Below are 25,287 nucleotides of genomic sequence, written 5' to 3' on the forward strand. Positions count from 1 at the left end.
TGATAATGATTGATATAGCTCGGATAATTATTGATATAAATCTGAAAATAAAGATAATAGATATAGATTTGAAAATAGAAAAACATATATAGGTTAGCGAATAGGGATAACAGATATAGGTCGACAAATAGAGATGACATATATAGGTTGGCAAATAGAAATGACAGATATAGATCGGAAAATAGAGATAACAGATGTTGATCGACAATTAGAGATAACAGATATGCAAATAGAGATGATAGATATGGATCGAAAAATAGATATAACAGATATAGATTGGCAAATAGAGATAACAGATATAAATCGACAAATAGAGATGATAGATTTAGATCGGCAAATAGATATAACAGATATAGATCGAAAAATCAGATTTAGATCAGCAGATAGAGATATCAGATATAATTTGGCAAATAGAGATATCAGATATAAATTGACAACTAGAGATAACTGATAAAGATCGGCAAATAGAGATAACAGATATAAATCAAAAAGTAGAGATGACATAAATAGATCGGCAAATAGATATAACAGATGTAGATCGGAAAATCAGATATAGATTGGCAAATAGAGAGATCAGATATAAATTGGCAAATAGATATAAGAGATGTAGATCGGAAAATCAGATATAGATCGACAAATAGAGAGATCAGATCTAAATTGGCAAATAGAAATATCAGATATAAATTGGCAACTAGAGATAGCTGATAAAGATCGGCAAATACAGATAACATATATAAATTGGAAAGTAGAAATGACATATAGATCAGAAAATCAGATAACAGATATAGATCGGCAAATAGGGATAACGGATATAAATCGAAAAATAGAGATGACATATAGATCAGAAAAATAGAGATAACAGATATAGATCGGCAAATAGATATATCAGATACAAATTGAAAAATAGAGACGACAGATATAGAATTAAAAAATAGAGATAACAGATATAAGTTGAAAAATAGAGATGACAGATATATATTAGAAAAACATATATAGATCGACAAATAGATATAACAGATATAAATGGGCAAATAGGGATAACAGATATAAATCGAAAAATAGAGATGATTGATATAAATCGGAAAATAGAGATGACCGATATAAATCGGATAATAGAGTGACTGTTATAGATCGGCAAATAGAGATTTTTAATATAAATTGGCAATTAGAGATGATTGATATAAATTGGACAATAGATATAACAGATATAAGTTGGCAAATAGGGATAACAGATATAAATTAGAATATAGAGATGATTGATATAAATCGAAAAATATAGATGACTGGTATAAATCGGATAATAGAGATGACTGTTATAGATCGGCAAATAGAGATTTTTGATATAAATTGGCAAATAAAGATGATTGATATAAATCAGACAATAGATATAGATCGGCAAATAGAGATGACTGATATATAAATTGAAAAATAGAGATGACTGATATAAATCGGCAAATAGAGATGATTGATATAAATTAAAAAATAAAGATGACATATATAGATCGGCAAAACAGATATAGATCGGCAAAACAGATATAGATCGGCAAATAGATAAACCAGAGATGAATTGAAAAATAGAGAGATGATAGATAATGATCGGAAAAATAGATATAGATCGTAAAAACAGATAAAGATCGGCAAATAGATATACCATAGATGAATCAAAAAATAAAGATGACAGATATTGATCGAAAAAGCATATATAAATCGGCAAATAAATATATCAGATGATTTGAAAAATACAGAGATGACAGAAAATGATCGAAAAAGCAGATATAGATCAGAAAAACAGATATAGATCGGCAAAACAGATATAGATCGACAAATAAATAAACCAGAGATGAATTGAAAAATAGAGAGATGACAGATAATGATCGAAAAAACAGATATAGATCGGCCTTTTTCGGGCCTTAATGATTTACTATATGACCTTTGTTTACAAAGGTGCAGGTAAGTTTGAAGCCATTGGAAGGAAATGGGGCCTATAGAAAGAAGCGTGTTTATTTCGAAGCCCCACGGTGGGCGCCAATTGTTCTTGTATGGATACCTGAAGGGAGAGCTTGGTCCCTGGGAGTCGACGCCGAGTTATTATCTTCGATGCCGACCTTTGAGCTTTTGTGGAAGTCTGAGCTTTTCTCCAAGGAGATGTCCAATTGCGCAGAGCGTGAGCAAGGAACAAGGGGGGAGTGTACCTGCAAAGGCATTCCGAAGATTAAGTCAGTATTGAGAATTCAATGTCCCCTTTGAAGATAAAATATCATACCTTTATAGGTGAGATAAAATAGATCGGTTACGTTTCTATTGATCATCTGAATTGAAGAGCAATTAATGGGTTTTAACAAGTGATAATGTCTGATTGTAACGTATAATGCCGAGTTATAACGTAAAGTGCCGAGTTATAGTGCATAATGCCGAGTTATTGTATATAATGCCAAATTATGACATCGAATTTGTAACGGTCGTATCATAAACAAAATCATTTTAATAATGTTGATTAATATTGGCCGAAAATTTTGATTTCTGATATTACTCGATTATTAATTTTACGAGCAAATTTTATTATCTTAATTTAAGGTAATTTATCTTGTTAAAATAAATCCCGTCCAAATTTATTAAAATATTTATTAAATAAGATTATGTATATGTATTTTTTTCTCTATTTTTATGTAAATCATGGTAGAGTGCTAAGATTTAATAAAAGAAGGTTGTCACGATTTATAAGTAAAAAAAAAAACTAAGTATAAATCACAGTAAATTACCACAGTTTATATTTTATTGATGGTATTCATAAATCCCTATAAAGTATCACGGTTTATATTTTAGTCATGTATAATTAGTTAAAACGATAAGTATTTATTCATTTTTTAAAAATATATCTAACATGTATAATATTTTATTTTTAAAAAATACACAATATATCTAACGTGTATAATATATTTATTTTTTCATCATTTTAATATTCTTTTAAAAATAATACACAATAAATATATTTTCAAAAAATAAGTAAATACTTATCGTTTTAACTTTTAAGTAATTATACCTAATCAGAGGCACATTTTTTTTTATATTTGGAGAGAAAACATATAAAAAAATATAACAAATAAACAAAGACTTTTTTATGTATTTATTCGACCTATTCCTTCCTGCATTGTACTATTTTTTTTATCTTTCATAAATAAAATAGCCAAACAACTAAATAATTATTTTGTATGTATTTATTTGACCTACTCTTTTATGTCTATTATACCACTTATATTTCTTTTTTTTTTTAATTGAAATTTTTAGCTTATTTTTAGTGAACAAATAAGTCAAAAATAATTTAAATATTTTTTTAACTAAAATATAGTTTTTTTAAATTCATCAGATATATTTTAAAAATATATTATTTATGAAGGATAAAAAATGGTATAATACATGAAGAAGTATGTCAAATAAATATATAAAAAATGGTCATTGTTTAGTTGTTATATTTTTCATATGTTTTCTCTCCAAATATAAAAAAAAAGTGTGCCTTATGCCATATATAGTTAGTTAAAACGATAAGTATTTACTTATTTTTTGAAAATATATTTATTGTGTATTATTTTTAGAAGAATATCGAAATAATAAAAAAATAGATATATTATACACGTTAGATATATTGTGTATTTTTTAAAAATAGATATATTAACCATGTTAGATATATTTTTAAAAATTGAGTAAATAATTTTTTATTGTTTTAACTAATTATACATGGCCAAAGCATAAACCGTGATAGTTTAGAGGAGTTTATAAACACCATCAACAAAGTATAAATTACGGTAGTCTTCTGCAATCTATGATTAGTATTTTTCTCTTTTTAATTTATAATAGTCTACAGCGAATTAGGTGTATTTATTAAATCGCAAGTTTACATAAAAATAGAAAAAAACACAAACACATATCCTTATTTAAAAAATTGTATTTGGGTAAATTTAGAGATGACTTATTTTAATAGGATAAATTTTTTCTTAATTTATTTAGATAATTAAATTAATTAAAGACTTTAGTTTATTCAAAGATAGTATATAATATTTTATACCATTGTCTAGTTATATATATTGTCTTAAATGATTATTTAAGTAATTAAAATAAAAAATAGTTATTTTTATTAACGTAACATTATGTAATTAAATACACATAGATTAACTAAATATATTAAAATTAAATTCTAAATACTCTTTAAAAAAAATCCTAAACGGTCCTTGACAATTACTTAGAAAGACAATCGAGGTACTCAACAAAAAAAAAATTCTTTTCGACTTCTAATCTTTACTTTTATGAGACTGATTAGTCTCTCTGTCAATATTTTTTTATCATTGACAAAGGGACTAATTAGTCTCATAAAAATAAAGATTAGGGATCGAAAATGATATTTTTTTTGTTTGGAGATCTCATGATCCCTTCAAAAAAATTATTAGGAGCCGGATGAGTATTCACTCTATTTTTTATTTTAACAAAGTTTTTTTATCAAGATTTTAGCAAAGTTTTTTCTTAATTTTTGGTCAAGAAGATTTTGTCGAGATGAATCTTAGAGGGTCAATAGAAATTAATATTTTTGGCTATCAGTTAGTTATCAACTCAATTCCTTTAGTTTAATAATTTAACAACATATTTTATCTTTTTAATCTAATAATCCAACAATATACTTTATCCACCATACTTAGATGTTAGTCAAAAGGAATCAAACAAGGAGCAAATCAAGGATAAAATATATACTAAAAGAAGAAAAAGAAACTTTTCAAACATCTACATTTTAGGTCCTATTAAAGGAGGATCAGAAAAGTAATAACCAAGAAAAGCAGTAACACATCACCGAAAAAGAAAGATATCAGCCTACTAATATCAAAACTAATGCTGAGAGAAAGAGTAAAAAATGTCCTACATTACTAAAAATCTGGAAGCAGTCTAACGCCCAAAAATTTTACAAAAACAAAAAAGTCTTATCCACAGCAAAAAAAAAAATTCAAAAATTAACGAGAAGAAGACTACACAATTGAACTAAGAAAAGAACCACGAAAGATTGATCATCGAAGATAATAAACACCAGCCCAAACTCTAGATAATAATCAACCTATTAGTAAAAAAAATAGAACATAAATACAAAAATTATTGAAGGAGTTTTAGTATATTACAAAAAAAAATTTGTTAATAGGCATCAAAATAGAAATTTCATTTCTACCATAGACAATAGTGACAATATCACTAACTCTCTTATTGCAAGCATTATGAGAAGGGGAAGTATTAGTCATCACAGTTAGGATAGAAATTTCAAATAGCTTAATTTAAAAGATATAAATCCCTACTAAAATAAGGAGATGTAGCTCTCAGACTAAATTTTAAATATGGAGTATATTCTTTCAAAATATAAGTCTATAGGGACTTGAATCTATCCATGTCAAGATGTTTCTCTTTATTCTTTTTAATTATTTAATATGAATATTTTAGTTTCGAACTGTAAAGGGACATCTCCTAAGAAGTTCCTTATTACGATTAAAGATATGACTCATAGATATAATTATAATATTTGTGTTATTATAGAAAGTCATATTTTAGGGAATAAAGTGATGAACATCATTAAAAAGCTTGATTTTGACTCTTGTTGTAACAACAAAGTCGAGAGCTTCGTCGAAAGCATATGGGTTCTCTAAAATAAAATATTTTGGGACATTGAACTTGCTATTATTCATAACCAATTTATTCACATGAAAATTAAGAACTCCCAAATCTTAATTTTTTTGGTCAATGACGGTCATCCTAGCTATGTTATACAAACCATGAAGATCCTCAAAGAGGTTTGTAATAGTATTGATAATTTTTTTTGGACTGAATTAGTGTCGGACAGGCCTGACCCAACCACAAGAACAACTAATCTCTTCTCTTTTCCACTCACGCTCAGCGCTCCAACTCTTCAACTAATCACATTCAAACTAATTCTCCTTCATGTGAACTCACAGAACAACTACCTATCTAATACTCTTATCAAATTACAAGTTGTAAGGGATGCGAATTTGACACTGCTTGCTGCAAGGAGATGGGTCCAATCACGCTGGTTTTGCTTGGATGAGGCTGAGACTGCTCCGCACTGCGAGTGGCTCTCCTTTTCCAAGACGATGCCGCTACTAGGAGTCGGAGAACGGTATAACGCTAGTGAGCCTTCATTTTTGCTCTCAAACTTCATCTTCCGTCTCTAATCTGCGTATATGTGTCTCTGCAACCTCCAGGCAGGCCTTCATCTGCTGCAAATATGCCGCCGTCGCTGACACTACTCCTCCATTACAATTCTGCTATTCCAACTTGCTGGGTGCATCTTTACAAATTTGTACAATTATCTCTAAAAGTGGTCTGATTATCCACGATCTCTCCAGCACTCCCATTGCCTCCAATGCTGCAACCATGTCAGCAAGACGATTTTCTTTTTTTGGGATCCATGTGAAGCCAAATTTGATTTTTTCTTTTGTGAATTCAAAAATATCCAATATAATAAGATCAATTTCACCTATTTTACTTTTTTATTTCAACGTTTGCACTAAAATTACATTATCTGATTCTATTAACACTTTCTTCATCTCCATTTTTTTTGCTAGAATAATGGCATGTCTGATTGCTAAAGTTTCTGCTGCTAGACTAGAACACGCCGTAATTTTTGTTGTTGTCCCAATTACAAGATTTTCTGCACTATTTTTGATTGTCACTACAGTGACTCCTGTCCCTATTGTTGCTCTAAAGGATGCATTAACGTTAACCTTTACCCAAGGCTCTGGGGGGAAGGTCTCCAGGTAATGGTTCTACCTCTTCTTTGTACTAGTTGTTGATTCTCTATATGTTTATCCTGTGTTGCTTCTACGAATTATATCTCTGTCATTTTTATTCTGTGAATTATGTTGGCTAGATTGATCTCTATTTTCTGAAATACTGTTTGGTTTCTGGTCTTTCATATTTTCCAACTAAGGTAGGCTATCTTACTGATTAAAACATCTTGCATATTTTTATGTTTCGTCTGATTTCCTTAATACATTCTAGAACCTAGTTTTAATATGATGAAATTGTGTCCGTAGTTGGGTATTCTAACACTGGGCACCGAACCAGGCAGGTCTTGTCTAAGAATACAAAAGAATAACATGCTCTATGATTTTAATTTTTAAGTTACAAATTTGACACATAAGACTCTTAGTAATTCTCCTTTTAAACAGGTTCTCATTCACTGGAATAATATTATGTGCAGCTTTCTACACAAATATCTTTATTTTTTGAGGAGCTTTAATCTTCTAAATTTCTGCCCACAGCTCCTTTGGATCACTACTTGTAGACGTTTCTCCCCCCTTTAATTCCATTTGTTGCTTCTTTGCCACCTAATAGCCCAACTTAATAAAGTATGATCCATCCAAAATATATGACCACATCAATCAATCCTTCATCTCTAATAAGTTAATAGGAGTTTTGATAATCTTATCTTTTAACTTTAAAATGAAGATAGAATTGATCTTCTTAGAATTTCACCCCTTTCCTGGATTAATCAGTTCACTAACAAATTGCACCTCTCTATGTTGTTCATTCTGAATTTTCTTGGAACCTATAATCCAGTTATCTTCCCACACCTTCACTTTTCTCTCATTCCCAATATTCCATCTACCGTTTCACCCAAAAAAGTTCCTCCCCTCTAGAATATTACTCCACATTCAGGATGCTTTTGTGTTCCTTCGAGCCTCCCAAAAAGAACAATCTGAAAAGTATATTGCTTTAAAAAATTTTATCCACAGAGACTCCGGATTTTCTACAATCCTCCAAGTTTGCTGGCCAAGTGAGCTAAATTCTGAGCATGGAAATCTTTGAAACCCAAACCTCCATCTTTTTAACTCATAGTTAACTTATCCTAACTCTTCCAATGTATCACGCATTTTTTGCCCACACCAAAACTTTGCCACTTTGGCACTTAATCTCTGGCAAAAGTTCTTAGAAAATTTAATCACATTCATCGCATATGTTGGAATTGCTTGAACTACTGCTTTAATCAATACCTCCTTCCTTGCTTGGTTTAATAACTTTTCTTTCCATCCTTCTAACTTACTCATCACCCGTTCTGTTATCCATACCAATGTTCTATTCTTGGATCTCCCCCATTGAGCGGGTAAGCCTAGATACTTCTCCAGATTATCCCATATAGCTATATCAAGTATTCTTTCAATATTTACTCTTACTTGTATCGATACTTGCTTTCTGAAAATGATACCTGATTTTTCTAGATTAATGCGTTGACCTAATGCTTTAGTGTATTTATTCAGGATCAAAATGATCTAGTATATCTCTTCTTTTTTTGTCTCAACTAAAATAATACAATCATTTGCGAATAGAAGGTGAGTGATGGTAGGGGTATTGGGTGTGACTTTGAAACCATATATAACCCCATTTGTGTGAGCCTGATTCATAAGAATAGTGAAAATCTCTTTGGGGTATCACCTTCTGTGACAAGTCCCCATTCACCTTGAACTTATAGCTCACACTCCTGACACACTTCATGACTAACTGCATCTAATCCTCAGTGAATCCGAAGCCATTAACATTTTTTTCAAGAAATTATATTCCACTCTATTATATGTTTTATTCATGTCCAACTTGATAGCTAGGTTTTTTGATATCCTCCTTTCTTTCCTTTTAAGATTATGTAGTGCTTTTTGAACTATCACTATATTATCTTAAATTAACCTCCCTCCTACAAAGGCACTTTGAGTCGAGGACACCATTTTGTCTAGTATCTTTCTCAGCCTCATTATTAGAATCTTTGAAATAATCTTATAGATGAAGTTACAACAACTAATAGGTCTAAAGTAGTTCAGGATTTCTGGTTGTTTAATCCTGGGAACAAGGACTACCGTTGTTTCACTAATTTCATCAAGTAATGATTACTTTGTAAAGAACTCTCTAATCACATCACATACATCATTTTTTATGTCGTTCCAATGCCTCTGATAAAACAAACTGTTAAGTCCGTCCGAACTTGGTGCCTTTAAACGCCCCATGCTAAATGTTGTGTTTTTGTCCCCAAATCGTATCCATTTTAAACTTGACCTTTGCCTCCAATACATCTCCTCTTATTTCCATAACTGTTTAATTCTTTCTTTAATTTGCACTATCATTTTTTGTTGATTTACTGAAAAATTCGCTGTTGGAAGATGCTGAAGTTTGTTGTGTAGCCTAGCTATATCCTTATCCGCTCTAGTAAATATTTTTTTTACTCCAACTTTGTAATTATTTTTTGCAGTTGTTCATCTTCTCAATTTAGCTATCCCATCTGCTGTCCCTCTTTGTTCTCCTATTCCACCCTTTTCTAACTATCTCTTCGCATTCTTCGTGATTCTCCTAAAAAACTTTAAATTTAAAAACTTTTTTACATTTTTCTTCGGTTCCGGTGTTAAGACAATAGGACAATGGTCCGAGTTCACTGCAGGCAAGAACTCTAATTTGGCATGTTGGAACAATTTTTGCCATTCCCAATTTGTTAGAGCTTTATCAACCCTCTCCCTTGTGATGAACCCACTTCTTGGATTACTGAACTATGTAAATTTTCTCCCTTGCAACTCCAAGTCCATTAAGCCATTATAATCCACAAAATTTCTAAACTCCATCATTTGACTAACTAATTTTGGATGCATTCCAATCTTTTCTTCTTGGCTTAAAATATCGTTAAAATCTCCTATAAATATTTCTGGAGTCAGCAGATCTTCCTTATTAGCTACCAATTCTCTCCACAGCTTCTTCCTTTGTGAATAAATTGGATTTTCATAAACAAAATGGCTGATCTATTTATTCCCTTTTACGTTAATAAAATTATTAGTCCAAAAGTCAACATTAACTTTATGATTTTAGAAATGACAGAGACTGCCCCACATTTTCCAAAGTTCTACACAAAACAATTTATCATTTAACAAAATGTAACTTTTTCTTAACTCTATTGATAAATTTTTGTTTAGCTCTAGTTTCCATAAAAAAATCATAGCAGACTTTATCTATCTACACAGATTACACAATTCAGATATTGTTGTAGGAGCTATCATCCCACCACAGTTCTAACTAATGATACTCATGGCTGAAGGTGGGGCATGTTTAGGCCCGTCTCCTCAGCCTTGTCCATATTCCCCAACAACATCTTTGTATAAACCCATTCTGCCATAATTTTTACCTTCTTTGACTTGTTCCCTTAAGATTCTCTTATCTCTTCATTTTCTTGCTCATCAATACTTGCCCTTGCTTCTATTATGTCTTGCTGGCTAATCTCTTCTCATTTTCTCTTGATTTTTAGCTTTTGGTTACTGCCGTGTACCAGTTCTATCTCCAATGCCTCTGGTAACTTCTCCTCCTTGTCGGTTTCTGTCTTATCATCATCATCATCATCACTCAGAAAGTTTCAGAAAATAACACTCCCGTATTTCAGTTTCATGGACTTGTGTCTTCTTTTCTTTTTTTTTTCTTATGTTTTTAGGACTAGTATTCCCCTCTACTAATATGTTTAGTGAAAGGCTTTGACCTATTATATTGGAATTTTTATTATCATTTGCCCATCCCGCTTCCATAACCTCCATCTCCAAGGCCTTCTTCCCTTTTAATATTTTCATGTTTAGCTCAATATGCTTCATTTGAGACGTGTTTCCCACTTAGGCCCAATTGGTTAGGCCCAATGTATTCATTAGCTCTTTTTTCTCTTTCATCCTTTCTAGATCTTTCTTGAAAAGAATTCTGACAAATCATGACATCAGCCTCTTCTACTTCATATCCTCCTTCTACTTCCATTCCTCTGTCCGTACTCTATCCGTTCTTGCTTTTCCAATAAATCATATCTCCCTCTCCAGTCGCATTCTCTTCATCTAACCCTTTATTTTCTCCAACTGCAATTTCTTCCTCCACGTGTCTCGATCTTTGTCTTTAAGCTGTATCCTCCAGGCTCACTTGGTTGTCACTCATCATACTAGCTTTTGCAAGCATACCCTGCTGTTGATTTGACCCTATCTCATCTCTTGGTTTCTTTTGCTTGGAGTCTCCATTCTGAAGGCTTTCTTCACGTGCCTCCCAAATCTGGTTCTCTCAATCACTATTTTTTTGCTTCTGTAATTGAATGCCGAACCTTGCAGCTAAAGTAGCAATTAGTCTTAATCCTGCAACTGAGAGACTTGACCATATCTTGGTAGTTCTGGATTTTCAACTGATATAGCCATTTCTATTTTGCATACCCTCCTATCATGCCCAGTCCTTTCGCCGTTATAGTAGTAATTTTCATACTTTATCGTAGCCCACGAATAATTTCCTTCTCTCCTTTAAAACCAAAATTCAGCAGCTCCTATCTTTACAGCATTCTCTCTATTTATCTTATCTAGAGGTAAACTATGTATTTGAATCCAAATAGGAAGAAGATTATAATTTACCTCATACTCAAACACCTCAGGTCTGTACCATTGCAAGCGCAGCATATGTCCCAACACCCGCCATGGACCGTCATTGTAAATTCTATTGGCATCCTCTTGATTGCTGAAATTAAAAATATAAAATTTTGTTCTTGTGTTGGAGATGACCAAACCTTGAAGGTTACCCCACATTTTGTCTATGGACATTTTTACTGTTGTTGAATTTAGATTTCTGCTTGTTAACACCTTCCCTACCAGTTTTTTATTTATTGGTGCTTTCCTAGCCTCTGCATTGTCTTGTAGTTCCAAAACATATCCTCCACAACCCTCTCTTGTGGGATTAGACATTGGCTTCGTCAACACACTCGTCTTGGTTCCAGACAGAAAAGAAAGATTGTAAACTCTAAAGATGTTTGTAACGTGTTTGAAATGGAATGAAAAGATCGAATGAAGCTCTGCGAATCGGAGAAGCACCGTATTCTTCTTAAGGTCACAGCTCTAGCTTCCTAGAGAGAAACATCTCTTCTTACGAGTCAAAAAAAGAAAGATCCACCTTATCAGTTGGGATGATGTTTGCAAGCCCAAAAGCAACGGTGGAATAGGGATATGGAAGGCACAAGACTTTAACTACCTATTTCTTATGAAGCTGGCTTGGGAACTCATTGCTAATAGAGATTCTCTGGGAGTCAAAATCACGAGATCTAAGTATAGACGTGGTGATAGTTTTATCCCCAAGGTGCACCAGGAATTGAATTGTTCGAATGCCTGAAAAGACATTGCTAAGATATGGGAGCAGTTTAAAACTCAAATTATCTAGAGAATTGGCAATGGCAGCAATATTTCTTTCTAGAAAGATCATTAGATCCCGGGTATAGCTTCCTTAAAACAGTTTGTGATTGTTTAAATAGATGATGAGAAAGCGAAGGAGAAACAACAATTTATGCCAAGGAAGATGGTAATTTGAACTGGGACTTGTTACAGTAGGTTCTCCCTGAAAAAATTCTTGAGTTGATGAATATAATAAAAGCACCTTAGCCTGAATTAGAAGATGATTCTCTAGCTTGGGTGCCAAATGCTACAGGAGTATTTACTGTTAAATTTGCCTATAAAGCGTTTTATGATAATGAGGACCCTCCAAACTCTTGTTTTAAGAAAATTTGACAGTTAAATTTTCTCAAAGATTAAAGGCGTTTACTTGGTTTATTATGCACAATACATTATTGACGAATCCTAAGAGGCAAACGAGGTTTTACTAGTAATGCAAGCTGTCCTAAATGTCTAGGACAGGAGAAAATGCTGCTCCATATTCTGCGAGACTGTCCCCACATTCGCGGAGCATGGATTAGCAGAATCAACAGTAGCATGCAGGGTGGTTCTTCAACCAGAATCTCCATAGCTGGTTGGAAAATATTCTTTGTATAACTACTCAGAGTAGAGATGGGACCTTGTGGCCTATCATGATCATCATCACTTGCAACATTGCTTGGAGGAACAGAAAGGAATTGATTTTCAGTCAAGGAGAAGTTCAAAGCTCAGAGATACCGCAAATTAGCAAAAATTAGCAAAAAATTACGAAAGTTTTCTAAATTTAAGAAAGCACAACAGAAGAATTCTCGCCTCTTCGATTATTAAGGAAATGGGCTGGGAATCCTCTGAAAAAGGCTGGGTTAAGTTGAACTCTGATGGATTTTTTTTCACCACCTCAAAGAACGGAGCTTGCGAGGATCTTTTGAGAGACTCCCATGGCCGGTTCGTTGTGGACTTTATGCTTAATATTGGAAAAATGACTATAACTACAGCCGAGTTATGGGAGATATATGTGGAATTAAAGATGACAATAGAATTTAGATTCAGGAAGATTGTGGTGGAAATTGATTCAGCCTGCTCCCTCCATCTTATCCATAATTCGTGCAATTAAAAACCTTCTCATGAAGCCACGCCTGCTTCGTGTCTGCCATATTTTTGGGAACCCAATTTTGCTGCCCATACATACACTAGCAAAGAACACCCAAAGAATTGTTGCTCGTTTGATATGCTTCGAGAAGGCCCCACCTTTTCTTTCATAATACTAGATGCTGTAAAGGAATTAGATTTTTAAGAATCTCTGTAGGCTAGTTTTTGTTTGTTTGTCTTGGGCCTTAGATCCTGCATCATATAAAAAAAATAATTCATTGATGACGAAAAACAATAAATATGTTCACCGAAAAAAAAAAAAAACTAATAAATTTCAAATTCCTTTTTCCCTGCTTTCTCCATCTCTTACGGAGGCCCAAATAAAACACACACATTACTAGCATCGACGGCTGCAGATTCTCGAACCGAAATCAAGGGTTGATATCGGTTCTTTTCCCCAGGTCTCCACGTAGGATTTTTGGTTCTGAATTTCATTTACATAAACCCATTCAATTCAATTTCAGTTTCCAGCAAAGGTTAAAAATATCTCTGCTTAGGGTTTTAGCACTTTACAAAGGTACTCTCCCAGGCTCCAATTCTCTTCTTTTTCTTCTTCACTGTGCTGCTCTCGTTTATATTTTTTTTAATCTCCGCCTTGTTCTTTCTTCATCTTCCGATTCAATTTATTGTTGTTTATTTGTATTACTTCCCCGGCACTTGACAGGTTGAGAATTATCTTGCTATGCTACCTATGATATTGATATATCTCTTTTTGTTTTGGTTTTCAATCCGCTGGTTTTATTTCATTGGTTATTGCAAGGGTTTGATCAAGGAGCTTGAAATTTGATTGATAGATAGCTCTCTGAAACTAATAGTTTGGTAATGAAAGCGTTAAAGATGGCTGGCTTTTGAATTTATGTTATTGATTAGGACAAGAACAATGAAATGATTTTATATAGTTTGAGTGTAACAAGCTGAAGTAAATAATTTGGCTAATTTTTCTTTCTGCACTTCTTTGTTTTCGTCTCATATGTGTCGGCAATCTGGTTTTTTGATGTTGAAATACCATATATAGAACATAATAATAATCAAGGTTTACGGTTTACTTCAGGTTCCAACGATGGCTTTCTTTGGTCGAATTGGGAATTTACTCAGAAATGCTGCAAACAAGCAGATCAGTTCAGAATTGCTCTCATCCCCATCTATTTTCCAGGCAATACGGTGCATGTCATCTGCTCCAAGCTCAAAACTGTTCATTGGAGGTGCATTCAAGTTTGAAATACCTTATAAGTTGCATCCATCATGTTTTATTTTTGGTGTAATGTAGCTGATACTAATAATATAATAGATATTGATATATGGATAGATACATATTAACATTTCCTCTGTTGCAGGTGTTTCATATTCTACTGATGAGCAAGGTTTGAGGGAGGCATTTTCAAGATATGGAGAAGTTGTTGATGGTACATAAGATTCTTTTTCCTCCACTTGCTTCTTTTGTTATCTTAATGTTGTTTGCTTTTATGATTTTTGGTTCTTTAAAATTGTCTATATTAATTTACTCTTCAACATTGGTTCTTAACTGCTGTGCTCTTTGTACTTGTAGCAAGGATAATTGTGGATCGTGATAGTGGTAGATCCAGGGGATTTGGTTTTGTTACTTTCAGTTCAGCTGAGGAGGCATCAAGTGCTATTCAAGCCTTGGATGGACAGGTAATTCATATTAGTTGTTCAATGTTCATTGTATTATTATCTCGTGAATGTCATTGGTTACAGCAGATTCTGCAAATTGTTCATGACTACTTTCTGTATTTATGTAGACGTGCCATTCAGTTTGTGGGAATTTGCAGAGTATATTTTGGTTATTTAATAACAGTGTTGTATTCTAGATTGTCTAGAGTTTGAAACAATGTTTCTCTTTAGTCTTTTCTTGTTTTCCCTTTAGATTGTGGTCACTGGTGTAGCTTGATGTGGGCTGACACGGTCCTCAGCAAGAACACCATAACTTGTTTAGTGTTGTGTACTTTTAATGCATATATATAGTCTGTGTATGTTTTCAGGTAAATTGTGTACTTATTTGTGACAATGCATGTGTACACCTTTCCTGGTTATGCTTTCCATCTGATATCTTTTGGCATTTTAAATTCTCCACTAACCTTTTCTTATTTAATTTTGAAATTTAGATTGCTAGAAATATGATAACATTGTTATCTATCTGTAACATTTCAGGATCTTCATGGTCGCCGGATTAGGGTAAATTATGCTAATGAAAGGCCCCGTGGATTCGGCGGTGGAGGTGGTGGTTTTGGTGGTTCTTATGGAAATGCACCATATGGTGCTGGTGCTGGTGCTGGCTACGGTAGTGCTTACGGTAACTCTCCTTATGATGGTGCTCCAGGTGGTGGTGGTGGCGGTGGCGGTTATGGTGGCAATGCTGCTGGAGGTTACGGTGGAGGCGGCTATGGATCTGGTGGCAATTATGGTCGCGGTGGCTATGACAATAACTATTCCACTCCTGACAGTTTTGGAAGTAGCAGTGCTGGTGGCAGTGGAGATTATGGTGGTAACAGTGGGAATTTTGGTGTTGCTGGTGGTGGTGGAGGAAGTGATAGCTATGGCAGTGCTCCTGGTTTTGATGCTGCTGCTGGTGTAGGTAGTCATGAAACATCTGCTGGTTTTGGTGGCAGTGATAATTATGCCAGTGCTGGTGGATTTGATGGAAGTGAGGGATCCGGGTATGGCAGTAGTGGCCAACTGGATAACAAAGAAACCAGCATTGAAGGCAACGATATGGACTTAGTCGAAGGAAATTACAAAGATGACAATGATGATACCGACGACTTTGCCAAAAGGGCCTGATGGAAGACTTGTATTCCTGGGGTTTCTACTTTCTACTGTGCTCTAGTGCTTTAGGGCCTACACCTTTATATAATCTCTAAGGACTTGAAAATCTGATGTGCAATCCAAACATGTTATCTCAATCAGCAATGCATAGAGAAGATAGTTTATGTACCCATCTTATGCATCATCCTTTCCTTCTCTCGTTAAGAATGGTGCATATTTTTGTTGCTCACTTTGAGGTGATTTGGTATTTGACCAAATTGAGATTTTTTTTTACAGCATGTAAATCAGTGAATTGTTACATCAATAATCCAAGACTGTTGGGGGAAATAGTTATTTATCGATTTAGGAGATTTTGTTTATGTTGTGTTACTCGAATCATTTCTCTCATTTTCTTTTTAGATTTTGTGAATCAAGTAACGTTTTGTACTTTCTGCTTTATTTTGTGTCTGCTATTTGCTAATTGTGATTCGAACGATATTAAAAATTGCGAATTGTTGAGATTGACTCAACTAAATACACCAACGAGAAAAAAAAATACTATAAAAAGCTGAATAATTCTTTCATATTTTTTATGAAATGCAGTGCATTTCCAAAAAAAAAAAAAATGGAAAATTTGCCGTGCCCTGAGGAAGTGTAGCCCGGAACATGCAGTTAACTAACTCTAGTCTATACTGATCCTTAGAACATTTATAACCCCCAATGGAAAGTCAATACCCTCTTTCTACTCCTACATACCTAAAAGCATCTGATATCAGTGTTCATCATAGTCATCATCCATAGAATACAATATCCTTCGTGCATTTTGAAGAGCAGGAGAACCCTTTTTGGTCCTCTCAACAATTTGCCTTATCAATTGCCTTTCCATTTCGGAGTCACAATCACAATCTTCATCTCCGCTTACATCATCCAATCCCTGAATACTAGAGCTTTGCCTTGCCAAGATCAACACCTCACTTGAAGAAAGTTCCATCGAAAGTCTCTCTCCGTTGACAGGGGACTGAGTCATGGAACCATTTCCTCCACCATGTTGATCCTCCCCAAACACGTCCCAATCATGTATATGCGAACGTCCTTTGTTGGCACTGTCATAGTTGCTTGGTAGTGAATGTTCTTCAGACTCATCATCTATCTTGATTGAATCTTCAAACGCCTCATTGTATTCACCTAGAGCTTCACTGGATAAATTTGCGGCTCTGGGTTCGGCTATAGGGTCGCAGTCATCGTAGGTCAAAATATTCCCTTTAGCAAAGGAGGATGCTTGTTTACAACTTGGGAAATACTCTTGAGAACTACCTGCATGCTTCGATTCCATAACACGTAATTTCCTCTGGCTATTTTGTAAGGCAAGCTCAAGCTCCTGCACACGATCTTCGAGTCTTGATTGGATGACTTCATGCAGGCGCAAACTAAGTTCATGAGGTGAAACTGCATAGTTTGCAGGGATGATCATAGTGTCGCTGGCGTCCTCATTTGATTTTGGGAGATCAAAATCTTCCCCGTCGACCATGTCAGCTCGCAACTCACCTTGAGCAAAATCTGCTACGAAGTCAGCATCAACCTGCATTAATTTTGGCAACATTAACACATCACGGACGCATTTGTTGCGCTGATAACTCAAGTACAAAAAAGCATGTAAAATATAAGGGGGAAAGGACAATGTTATGTCCCTATACAATTATGTTGTTACTACAAACTGAAACAAAATTAATGCTTACCTCAACAAGCTCAGACAGTCTTCTATCTAGGCTAGATTCGTTCATGTTTAACCCCAACCTCTCAAGTTCGGCTTCAAGCTCCGCTTCAATTTTGCTCATACATTCTGAATTTTCATCTTCCTTCTCATCATATATTTTTTTGAGGCTAGTTATTGGAGAGTTATCCGTGTGCTTTTCAGGGGAAAATCCATTTAGCTCCTTATCGCAGAAGGAATGATCACATGTATCCTGTGAACCATAGTTTTCACTATGTAACTCCTTCACTGTCATTGAATCCTTCATGTCAAGTTCTTCCTGTAGATCTTGAACCAAATTCTCATTCTTCTTCAGCAATTCTCTCAACTTGTCCACTTCTCTTTTATTTGCCAAGGTGGTAGATAATATACCAAAAGAAATCCCAAGACTGAAGAGAAATGTTGCATCTGACAATGACACATGTGTCAATAATAGTAGTTATCAAAGCAAAACACACAACATTACAAATTGAGTATCAGATACGTGATATAAACTCAGGAAGTTAAGCAACCTAATTTTTTAAAAAGTCAAGTTCTCAATACCGTATTTGATCTTACTACAAAGGTCAAGTACTTTTCTAATTATTGCAGATAATGAACATATGGACCTGAAGCAATTTCTTCCTAGCTTTGGCCCAAAGCAACATCCATTTGTAAAGGAATAATGAGACTGCCCAAATTCTCATGATAACTAGATTTGTGCATAGAGAAATTAAGCGCCTATTTGGTTTCTATATTTCATTTCATATTTTTCTTTTCTTAAAGATTTTAAGAAGAGAAATGGTGAAGACTGGAAGTAAAAAACAGGAAGAAAAATTTCTTGTTTCATAATTTCCTTCACACAATCATTAAAACAGGAGAAAAAAAAATCAACAATCCCTGAGACTTTATAACATTTTTGAACAGTTAAAAATTTATTTGATTTTCAGATAGCTGCTAATATATAAATCATGTTCTGCAGGATTAATGGATTGCATGAAAAAAATAGAACAATTTACTGTTGTTTTCTTTGTAATCAACCAAACAATGCAGATGAAGCTCAACAATTTGATATCAGAATGGGTGGACTACTGATAAATCACATACTTAAGATGCAGGAAATCTAAAACAGTAGTTTTGTATCAAGAAACAATACCATGTTGAGTATAGACGTCTTCTCCATTTAGCACACCATTAAAAGAGCAAATTCTCCTCCTTTGCTTATTTTTTGCATTAAATCTCATCTTCCTGAAACCACTGGATGATCTAAATTTTGGCAATGGCGGGACCCCAAATAATATATTTTCATCTTTCACTTGACTGGCTTCCCTGAGCAACTTGTTTTCTTCACTTCCAATAAACACAAAGCTAGAATCATCATCGTCTGCGCTGCTAATTTTTTGGCTTCTATCACATACATGAAACGGCCCTGTGGCCCTAGATGGCGACGAAACAGAAGTAACAAAGCGTTCTTCAATATCAGCATGTTCTTTGTATAGCTGAGCCACTAAGCAACTTTCTAGTGAACTTATTGGTCTACTAGTATGAACACGCCTACGCTTAGTTCTAAGAGATGTTTTATTTCCGGCTACATTAAGTATAGAACTCACTTCTCTTCTAGGCAAACTCGGATGCAGGAAACCACAATGGCTACTAACATTGGAGCTTTGCTCATTTCCATCTTCAATATCATGATAGTTCCCATTTGCTGTGAATGTACCTGTTAAATTCGATCCAAAAGGAACATCGCCATCATTCAAAGTCCTCAAGTGTCTAACTTCTTCACCATCAAGCCCTATGTTCGAAGCCAGATCTAGAGTCGAAAGACCATCCGTTGAGTTCGCATCCGAAATCCTTCTATCCAAAGGAACATTCTTCCCCAATCTATCTCTCAATGCTCGCCCGCGAAAGGAGCTTCTCGGGGACTCACAGTTCTCCAAATTGGGATCCTCTGAAGATAAATGAGGTGACCTATCACTACTATTTGCAACCCTTTTCCAATATTTAGCTAAGTACCCAGCTCCAGCACCAGCTACAACTACCCAAAAATCCATTTTCCCTCTCCCTTCCACACACATACCAAAAATCAATACCTAAACTCCACAAACAACTTTTTTATCCTTTTCCTTTCTATCATCAGCATTAAACAGAAAAGTGAAAAACCTTCCATCAATGTATTGCCACAAGAATAAGCTTAAATAATGTAATGTTCAACTTCCACGAAAAATAACAATCAAAACCAAAATTTCTGATTCAACGGAAAAACCCTACCTTTCAGTAATCTAGCACAAAGAAACTACTGCACAACTAGATAGATGGAAAATCCAGCTTAAAGAATGAACAGAACTAATTAATAATTAAAAAAAGGGAAAAAATTAAGCAATGCTCCAAAGTCCCTGAGATACTAACCATTGTGACTGAACAAATTTCTGAAGAATCAAATAAAAACAAAGAAAAGATAGCAACTTTAGAGCAGTTAAACCAAGAAATGGATCAAGAATTCAGAATGAGATGTAGAAACTAAAAAGCTACAGAGAGTCGTTGGTGGGTTGGTGCCAAATTTTGGAAGCGGAGAAAACAAATGAGAAAAACGAAACAAGAAAAAGAAAAAAGAAAACGTTTTTTTGGGTGTTGATATTTAATTTATGGAAAGCGCTTAGTGGAGACAGTGAAGATTGAAAGCAAATCTATGAAATGAAAAAAACCCGCACGATTTTTGCGGATTCTAAGTGGTTGGATTCGTAGAAAGAAAAGAAACCGATCACTTTAGAGAACCCTCTGTACCTTACAACTTTCAACGCCGTTTGTTTTATTTATTTTCTTCAACCAACAACGTGATATGGACAATTAGGTAATTCAATTAGCATTTAATTAGTACTAATATATAAATTAATAATTATAGATTTCCCACAAAGGGAAAAAAATCAATGGACTAAAAAGGAAATCATTTTTTGTTCTTCCTTTTTGGGTTTTTTTTTCTAATCATAAATACAAAAAGATTAATTTGTGTCAAAAGTACATTTCAAGAATATAATAATAATAATAATAATATTTTTTAAGGTTTTATGCATTTAATGTGTTAAAAAAATAAAAATATTTTCATAATTTTTAATAAAATACATTCTTTTTTTTTAATTTTCAAAATGTATTCTTAAAATATATATTAACAAAATACATACAAAAAAGGATTAAGTTAGTATTAAAAAATCAATTTTTAATTAGTTAATATTAGTTAATTTTTTATTATAAAATTATGTTATTGAGAGTTTAATAGAATTTAGAATTAAGAATACGATTTAAAATTTATAATTTATAATTTAATATTTAAAATTTAAAATTAAAAAAATTAAATAATATTAGCTACCTAATTATATGAAAATAATAGCATATCCAAACGATAACAAAATCAAACATATAAACTAATTATTAATACAGTTTATTAACCTATAGAAAAAAATTATTACAATTCATTAGCCGTTTGTGTGGTTCTGACTTTAGAGGTTTTAAAAATTGGATATCCTTGTGAATTATGAGTGTTTATAGGAAATAGATTTTTTTATTGTTAAAAAAAATTGAGTATAAAGTATGATTTTTAATTTTTTATTATTTTTTTTATATTTATTTTTTGTCTCACTTATAAAACTAACGATAACAAATCACATTTTATTCTTTCAATTATTAAAAAAAATTAAAAAGTAATAATAATATTCATGGAGAGCTCTCGACAATCGGGAGACTTCGGAGAAGAATTAAGTGAGAGAACATAAGATGAGAAAACACAAAATCCAACTCAAAATCTTAAGGTGTCAAGTTAATGGGTCTCTCATCTTATAAACTCCTTACTCTTCCTTGCTTTCTTTGATGTGGGACTAATTTCAATACTCCTCACACTTGCAACACTAACGATAACAAAGCCTAAAAGGCTACAAACAAATTATTCTCAATAATATGTTGAAGCTCATGCCATAGAAAAAACCGTTCCACATACTCTCTATCATCAATTGCTGCAAAACATGAGATCAGCAGCATTGTTTGTTGTTCTTTGAATGACATTGATCTCTATATATATTCCAATCAACATACAAGAAGTCCTGATTTTTTTTATAATCAAATCATGTTCATTCCTAAGATGGTCACTCTCTCTTATTTGAATTAGATTAAAAAGCCTTTAAGCAATAACTTTTTTGAAATCACATTCTATAGCCAAAACAATACTTTTTTAAATTACATGAACTTCATATCTAAAAACCCTCATTAGCGGAAGAGATCTTATGCACCGTTTAATTCAACCACTAATTGAATTATCCAAAATACAACTAAAATTTACTATTTCAAAAGACTAGTATCTATCTGAATTTAATTTGACCGAATTAAGAAAAAAAGGGAATAAAGAAAAACTAATATAGAAGATGTTAAAGATTTTTTATGAAAAAGAATAGAGTAAAACTCTCTAGATGTACTTTGAATAAAATTAATCACTTTATTAGTAGTCAATAAGTAATTATTATTGAATATATCATTATTATGATATCGTCAAATCTACCAAATAACAACAAAAAAGAGAAAGACATTATTCCGCTTATTTCTATAAATCCATTGCATAAGATCAAGTTGGAAATTATTTCTGTATCGATCCCAAACAATTCTGTTTTTGGGATAATTTCTTAAACAATGAAGAATAGTCTTCGACGCAAAGGAGTAACGATGGCAAATATTAATATTCAGTTATGCTATATATATAAATATTTTTGATAATCATATTCAATTAAATCGATACAAATCTAACAAAAAATATACACGTCTATCATGTAATTCTTTATTTTTACATTTTTTCAGCACAAAAAATTTATTACAAAAGACAGAAATTTTATTAAAAAGCACACAAATTTTGTTACAAAGCATATAAATTTTTAATTACAATACATAAAGTTTTGTACATGACACACAAACTTATGAATATAGTATAGAAATTTTTGTACATAATACAAAAATTTATTTGATATAGCACAATTTTTTTGTGTTGTGTATTAATTTTTTTATATTATACACTAAAATTTCTATATTTAATATTTTTGTTGAATATTTATAGAAGAAGAAAAAGAAGATGACAATAATAATAATAATAATAATAATAATAATAATAATAATAATGATTAATGAAGGAGGATGAGAAGAAAAAAGAAAAAATAGTAGTAGACAAAAAAAATGACAGTGACGACAATGACGATAATAGCGGGATTGATGGTAGCAACAATAATGACAAAGTTAAAAAAAGAAGCATGTAAAAAAAAAGATAATTAAAAAAAAAGAAGAAGCAACAATTACACGTTCCTAAAAAAAAATCACGCAACGATTTAATTGGAGATTTAATTTAAAAAAAATCTTTAGACATCTAATTTTATTGATTAATATTTTGTCGTTTCATCAAGATATGAAAGAATTTTAAAATTTTATATTAGTTATCTTAACTTAATCATGGAAAACTTGGTTCTCAAAATTGATAATAGAAATTTAAGTTTGGAATACATGATATCTCAAAGATACATTTCCTTGCCCAAATGGCTGTTTGACCTTATCAAATGCTGAATCAACGACGTATTGGTTCCCAATGGTGGAATTTTTTCTTTTGTTTTAACTCTGAAAAATAATTGATTTACACAATGTAAGACATTATTAAAAAAATATCACAAAATATTTTTTTATTTCTAAAAAATTAAGACTTAAATCTGGTATCATTAGTTAAAAAAATAAATATTTATCGATTTAATTAATCTCATATTTTTTGTTTTTAAACATGTTGAATAAAAATATTAATTTGAAAATATTTAAATTAATATGAAAATTATGTAAATATTTTATTTAATTATAAATAATAATGATATAATTATTTTAATGATTGATATCTTTTATTTAATTTTAAAAATTTGAATTAAAAATAATATTAAAGAAATATAACATACACTTTTATAAAATTAGTAAATATGTTATAAATTACCTATATCCATAAATAAAAGATTTATTTAAAAAATCATAATGTATGTTTATGCATAGTGTATCAATATTTTAAAGAAATAATTTTTAAATTTAATTTCATAAATTAAATGATAATTTTGTTGATATAGTATTTTAATTATTTTTCTCAAATTACATATTGTAAATCAAAACACACAGGTTCAATTTATACATACATGTATGCTGTCCTAGTAAATCTAATCACCCTATTTCTATTTATGTATGTATGCATACTGTTCTAGTAAATCTAATCATTTTGTTTAAATTTACTAGAATAACATGCATGCATAAAACGAAATAGTCTGATTAGATTTATTAGGACAGCATACAAATATGTATAAATCGAATCTGACTGTTTCGATTTATATAAAAAATTAAATTTAGTATGGCTTATTTGATTTGCATAAAGATATGATTAGGGTGATTTACGTTATATTTTTTATTTTGGGTGATTCGCGTAAAATTAGATGAATATTAGTTTATTAATGTGAATTACTTATAATTTTATTCATATAACAACATTATTACATTAATGATTTAATGCAAAACTATTGTCTCATGTAGGTGTATTTCTCAACATTGTCCTTCAATTTTCAGTAAAGTGTCTAGTTTAAAAATTTGTAATAAAACTTTTATAATATAAAAATATCTTACTACTAGTTTCTTATAATTTGCAGAATTGACTTATCATGATGAGTTCACCATCCATCCCCTTCGATGCACAATGTTTCATTGTTTTGTATTGATAAGCCTAGAAATCAGTTTGCTTTAGTGTAATGCAATTATCAAAACGTTGCTTGATGCCACCACCTTTAAAAGAAGTGTGTTTTAGAGTAGTTAGGAAAAAAAAATAAAGGATGTGATTTGTTTTTTTTCTAATTTTACTTTTTTTTGTGAAAGATGTTAAAATAATATTTCTCTCCTCTCTATTTATAAAATGTACATTATCCTCTTTTATAACTTTTAAAAAATCTCTTTTTTTAATCCATTTAAAATTTTTTATGTTAACTAACATTAACTTTACTAATTTTTCAAGAAAAATAAATGATCTTTTACAAAAATACTCTTTAGCAAAAATTTTATTTTTTTGTGATTAAATTTTGTTTACTAAAATATTCTTTAACAAATTATTTTTTTATTGATTAAATTGTATTATTTCCAAAATATTTTTAAATTTTTTTTAATAATTAAATTTTTTTTTCTAAGATACCCTTCAATAATTTTTTAATTATTAAGGAACTTGCTTTGTAAAGATGTGAAAGAATGAGATATTAATTTTTTAAATTTGGAATTTATCCATCTCAACTTATTTTTAAATTTTAATAAAGTTGTTAATAATTTTCAATAGTTCTATGAAACAAATTATTTATTAATATGAATTGTTATACATACTAGCAGTGGTAAGATTTTTTTAATATA

At 31.8% G+C, this 25,287-nt stretch overlaps 2 protein-coding genes across 4 annotated transcripts; one reads left to right on the top strand and one right to left on the bottom strand.

The window, feature by feature from the left end:
- The first annotated feature begins 13,798 nt into the window (after positions 1-13,798).
- Positions 13,799-16,507, top strand: LOC107468614 (glycine-rich RNA-binding protein 3, mitochondrial). Of its 3 annotated transcripts, none has more exons than XM_016087925.3 (5): positions 13,799-13,881; positions 14,416-14,566; positions 14,699-14,767; positions 14,911-15,017; positions 15,534-16,507. In XM_016087925.3, exons 2-5 carry the CDS (start codon positions 14,425-14,427, stop codon positions 16,161-16,163), a joined length of 948 nt encoding a protein of 315 aa, XP_015943411.1. In that variant the 5' UTR covers positions 13,799-13,881; positions 14,416-14,424; the 3' UTR covers positions 16,164-16,507. The 3 variants fall into 3 exon arrangements, with proteins under 3 accessions (XP_015943411.1, XP_020984337.1, XP_020984334.1); XM_021128678.2 differs by lacking the exon at positions 13,799-13,881 and adding an exon at positions 14,004-14,028; XM_021128675.2 differs by lacking the exon at positions 13,799-13,881 and adding an exon at positions 14,043-14,183.
- Positions 16,508-16,678: 171 nt separating this feature from the next.
- Positions 16,679-20,647, bottom strand: LOC107468603 (uncharacterized). Its single transcript, XM_016087914.3, has 3 exons — positions 19,013-20,647; positions 17,864-18,285; positions 16,679-17,706 (listed from the first exon to the last, which is right to left on the bottom strand). Exons 1-3 carry the CDS (start codon positions 19,932-19,934, stop codon positions 16,900-16,902), a joined length of 2,151 nt encoding a protein of 716 aa, XP_015943400.1. The 5' UTR covers positions 19,935-20,647; the 3' UTR covers positions 16,679-16,899.
- Between the last annotated feature and the right edge of the window lie 4,640 nt (positions 20,648-25,287).

This window comes from Arachis duranensis, chromosome 1 (genome assembly GCF_000817695.3).
Source record: "Arachis duranensis cultivar V14167 chromosome 1, aradu.V14167.gnm2.J7QH, whole genome shotgun sequence".
Classification (NCBI taxonomy): Eukaryota; Viridiplantae; Streptophyta; class Magnoliopsida; order Fabales; family Fabaceae; genus Arachis; species Arachis duranensis.

Coding starts and splice junctions, on each gene's coding strand:
- LOC107468614 (XM_016087925.3), top strand. CDS start 14,425: ATGGCTTTCTTTGGTCGAATTGGGAATTTACTCAGAAATGCTGCAAAC. Junction 14,567..14,698: donor CTCAAAACTGTTCATTGGAG/GTGCATTCAAGT, acceptor CCTCTGTTGCAG/GTGTTTCATATTCTACTGAT. Junction 15,018..15,533: donor TTCAAGCCTTGGATGGACAG/GTAATTCATATT, acceptor GTAACATTTCAG/GATCTTCATGGTCGCCGGAT.
- LOC107468603 (XM_016087914.3), bottom strand. CDS start 19,934: ATGTGTGTGGAAGGGAGAGGGAAAATGGATTTTTGGGTAGTTGTAGCT. Junction 18,286..19,012: donor AGACGTCTATACTCAACATG/GTATTGTTTCTT, acceptor TGTCATTGTCAG/ATGCAACATTTCTCTTCAGT. Junction 17,707..17,863: donor GACTGTCTGAGCTTGTTGAG/GTAAGCATTAAT, acceptor AAATTAATGCAG/GTTGATGCTGACTTCGTAGC.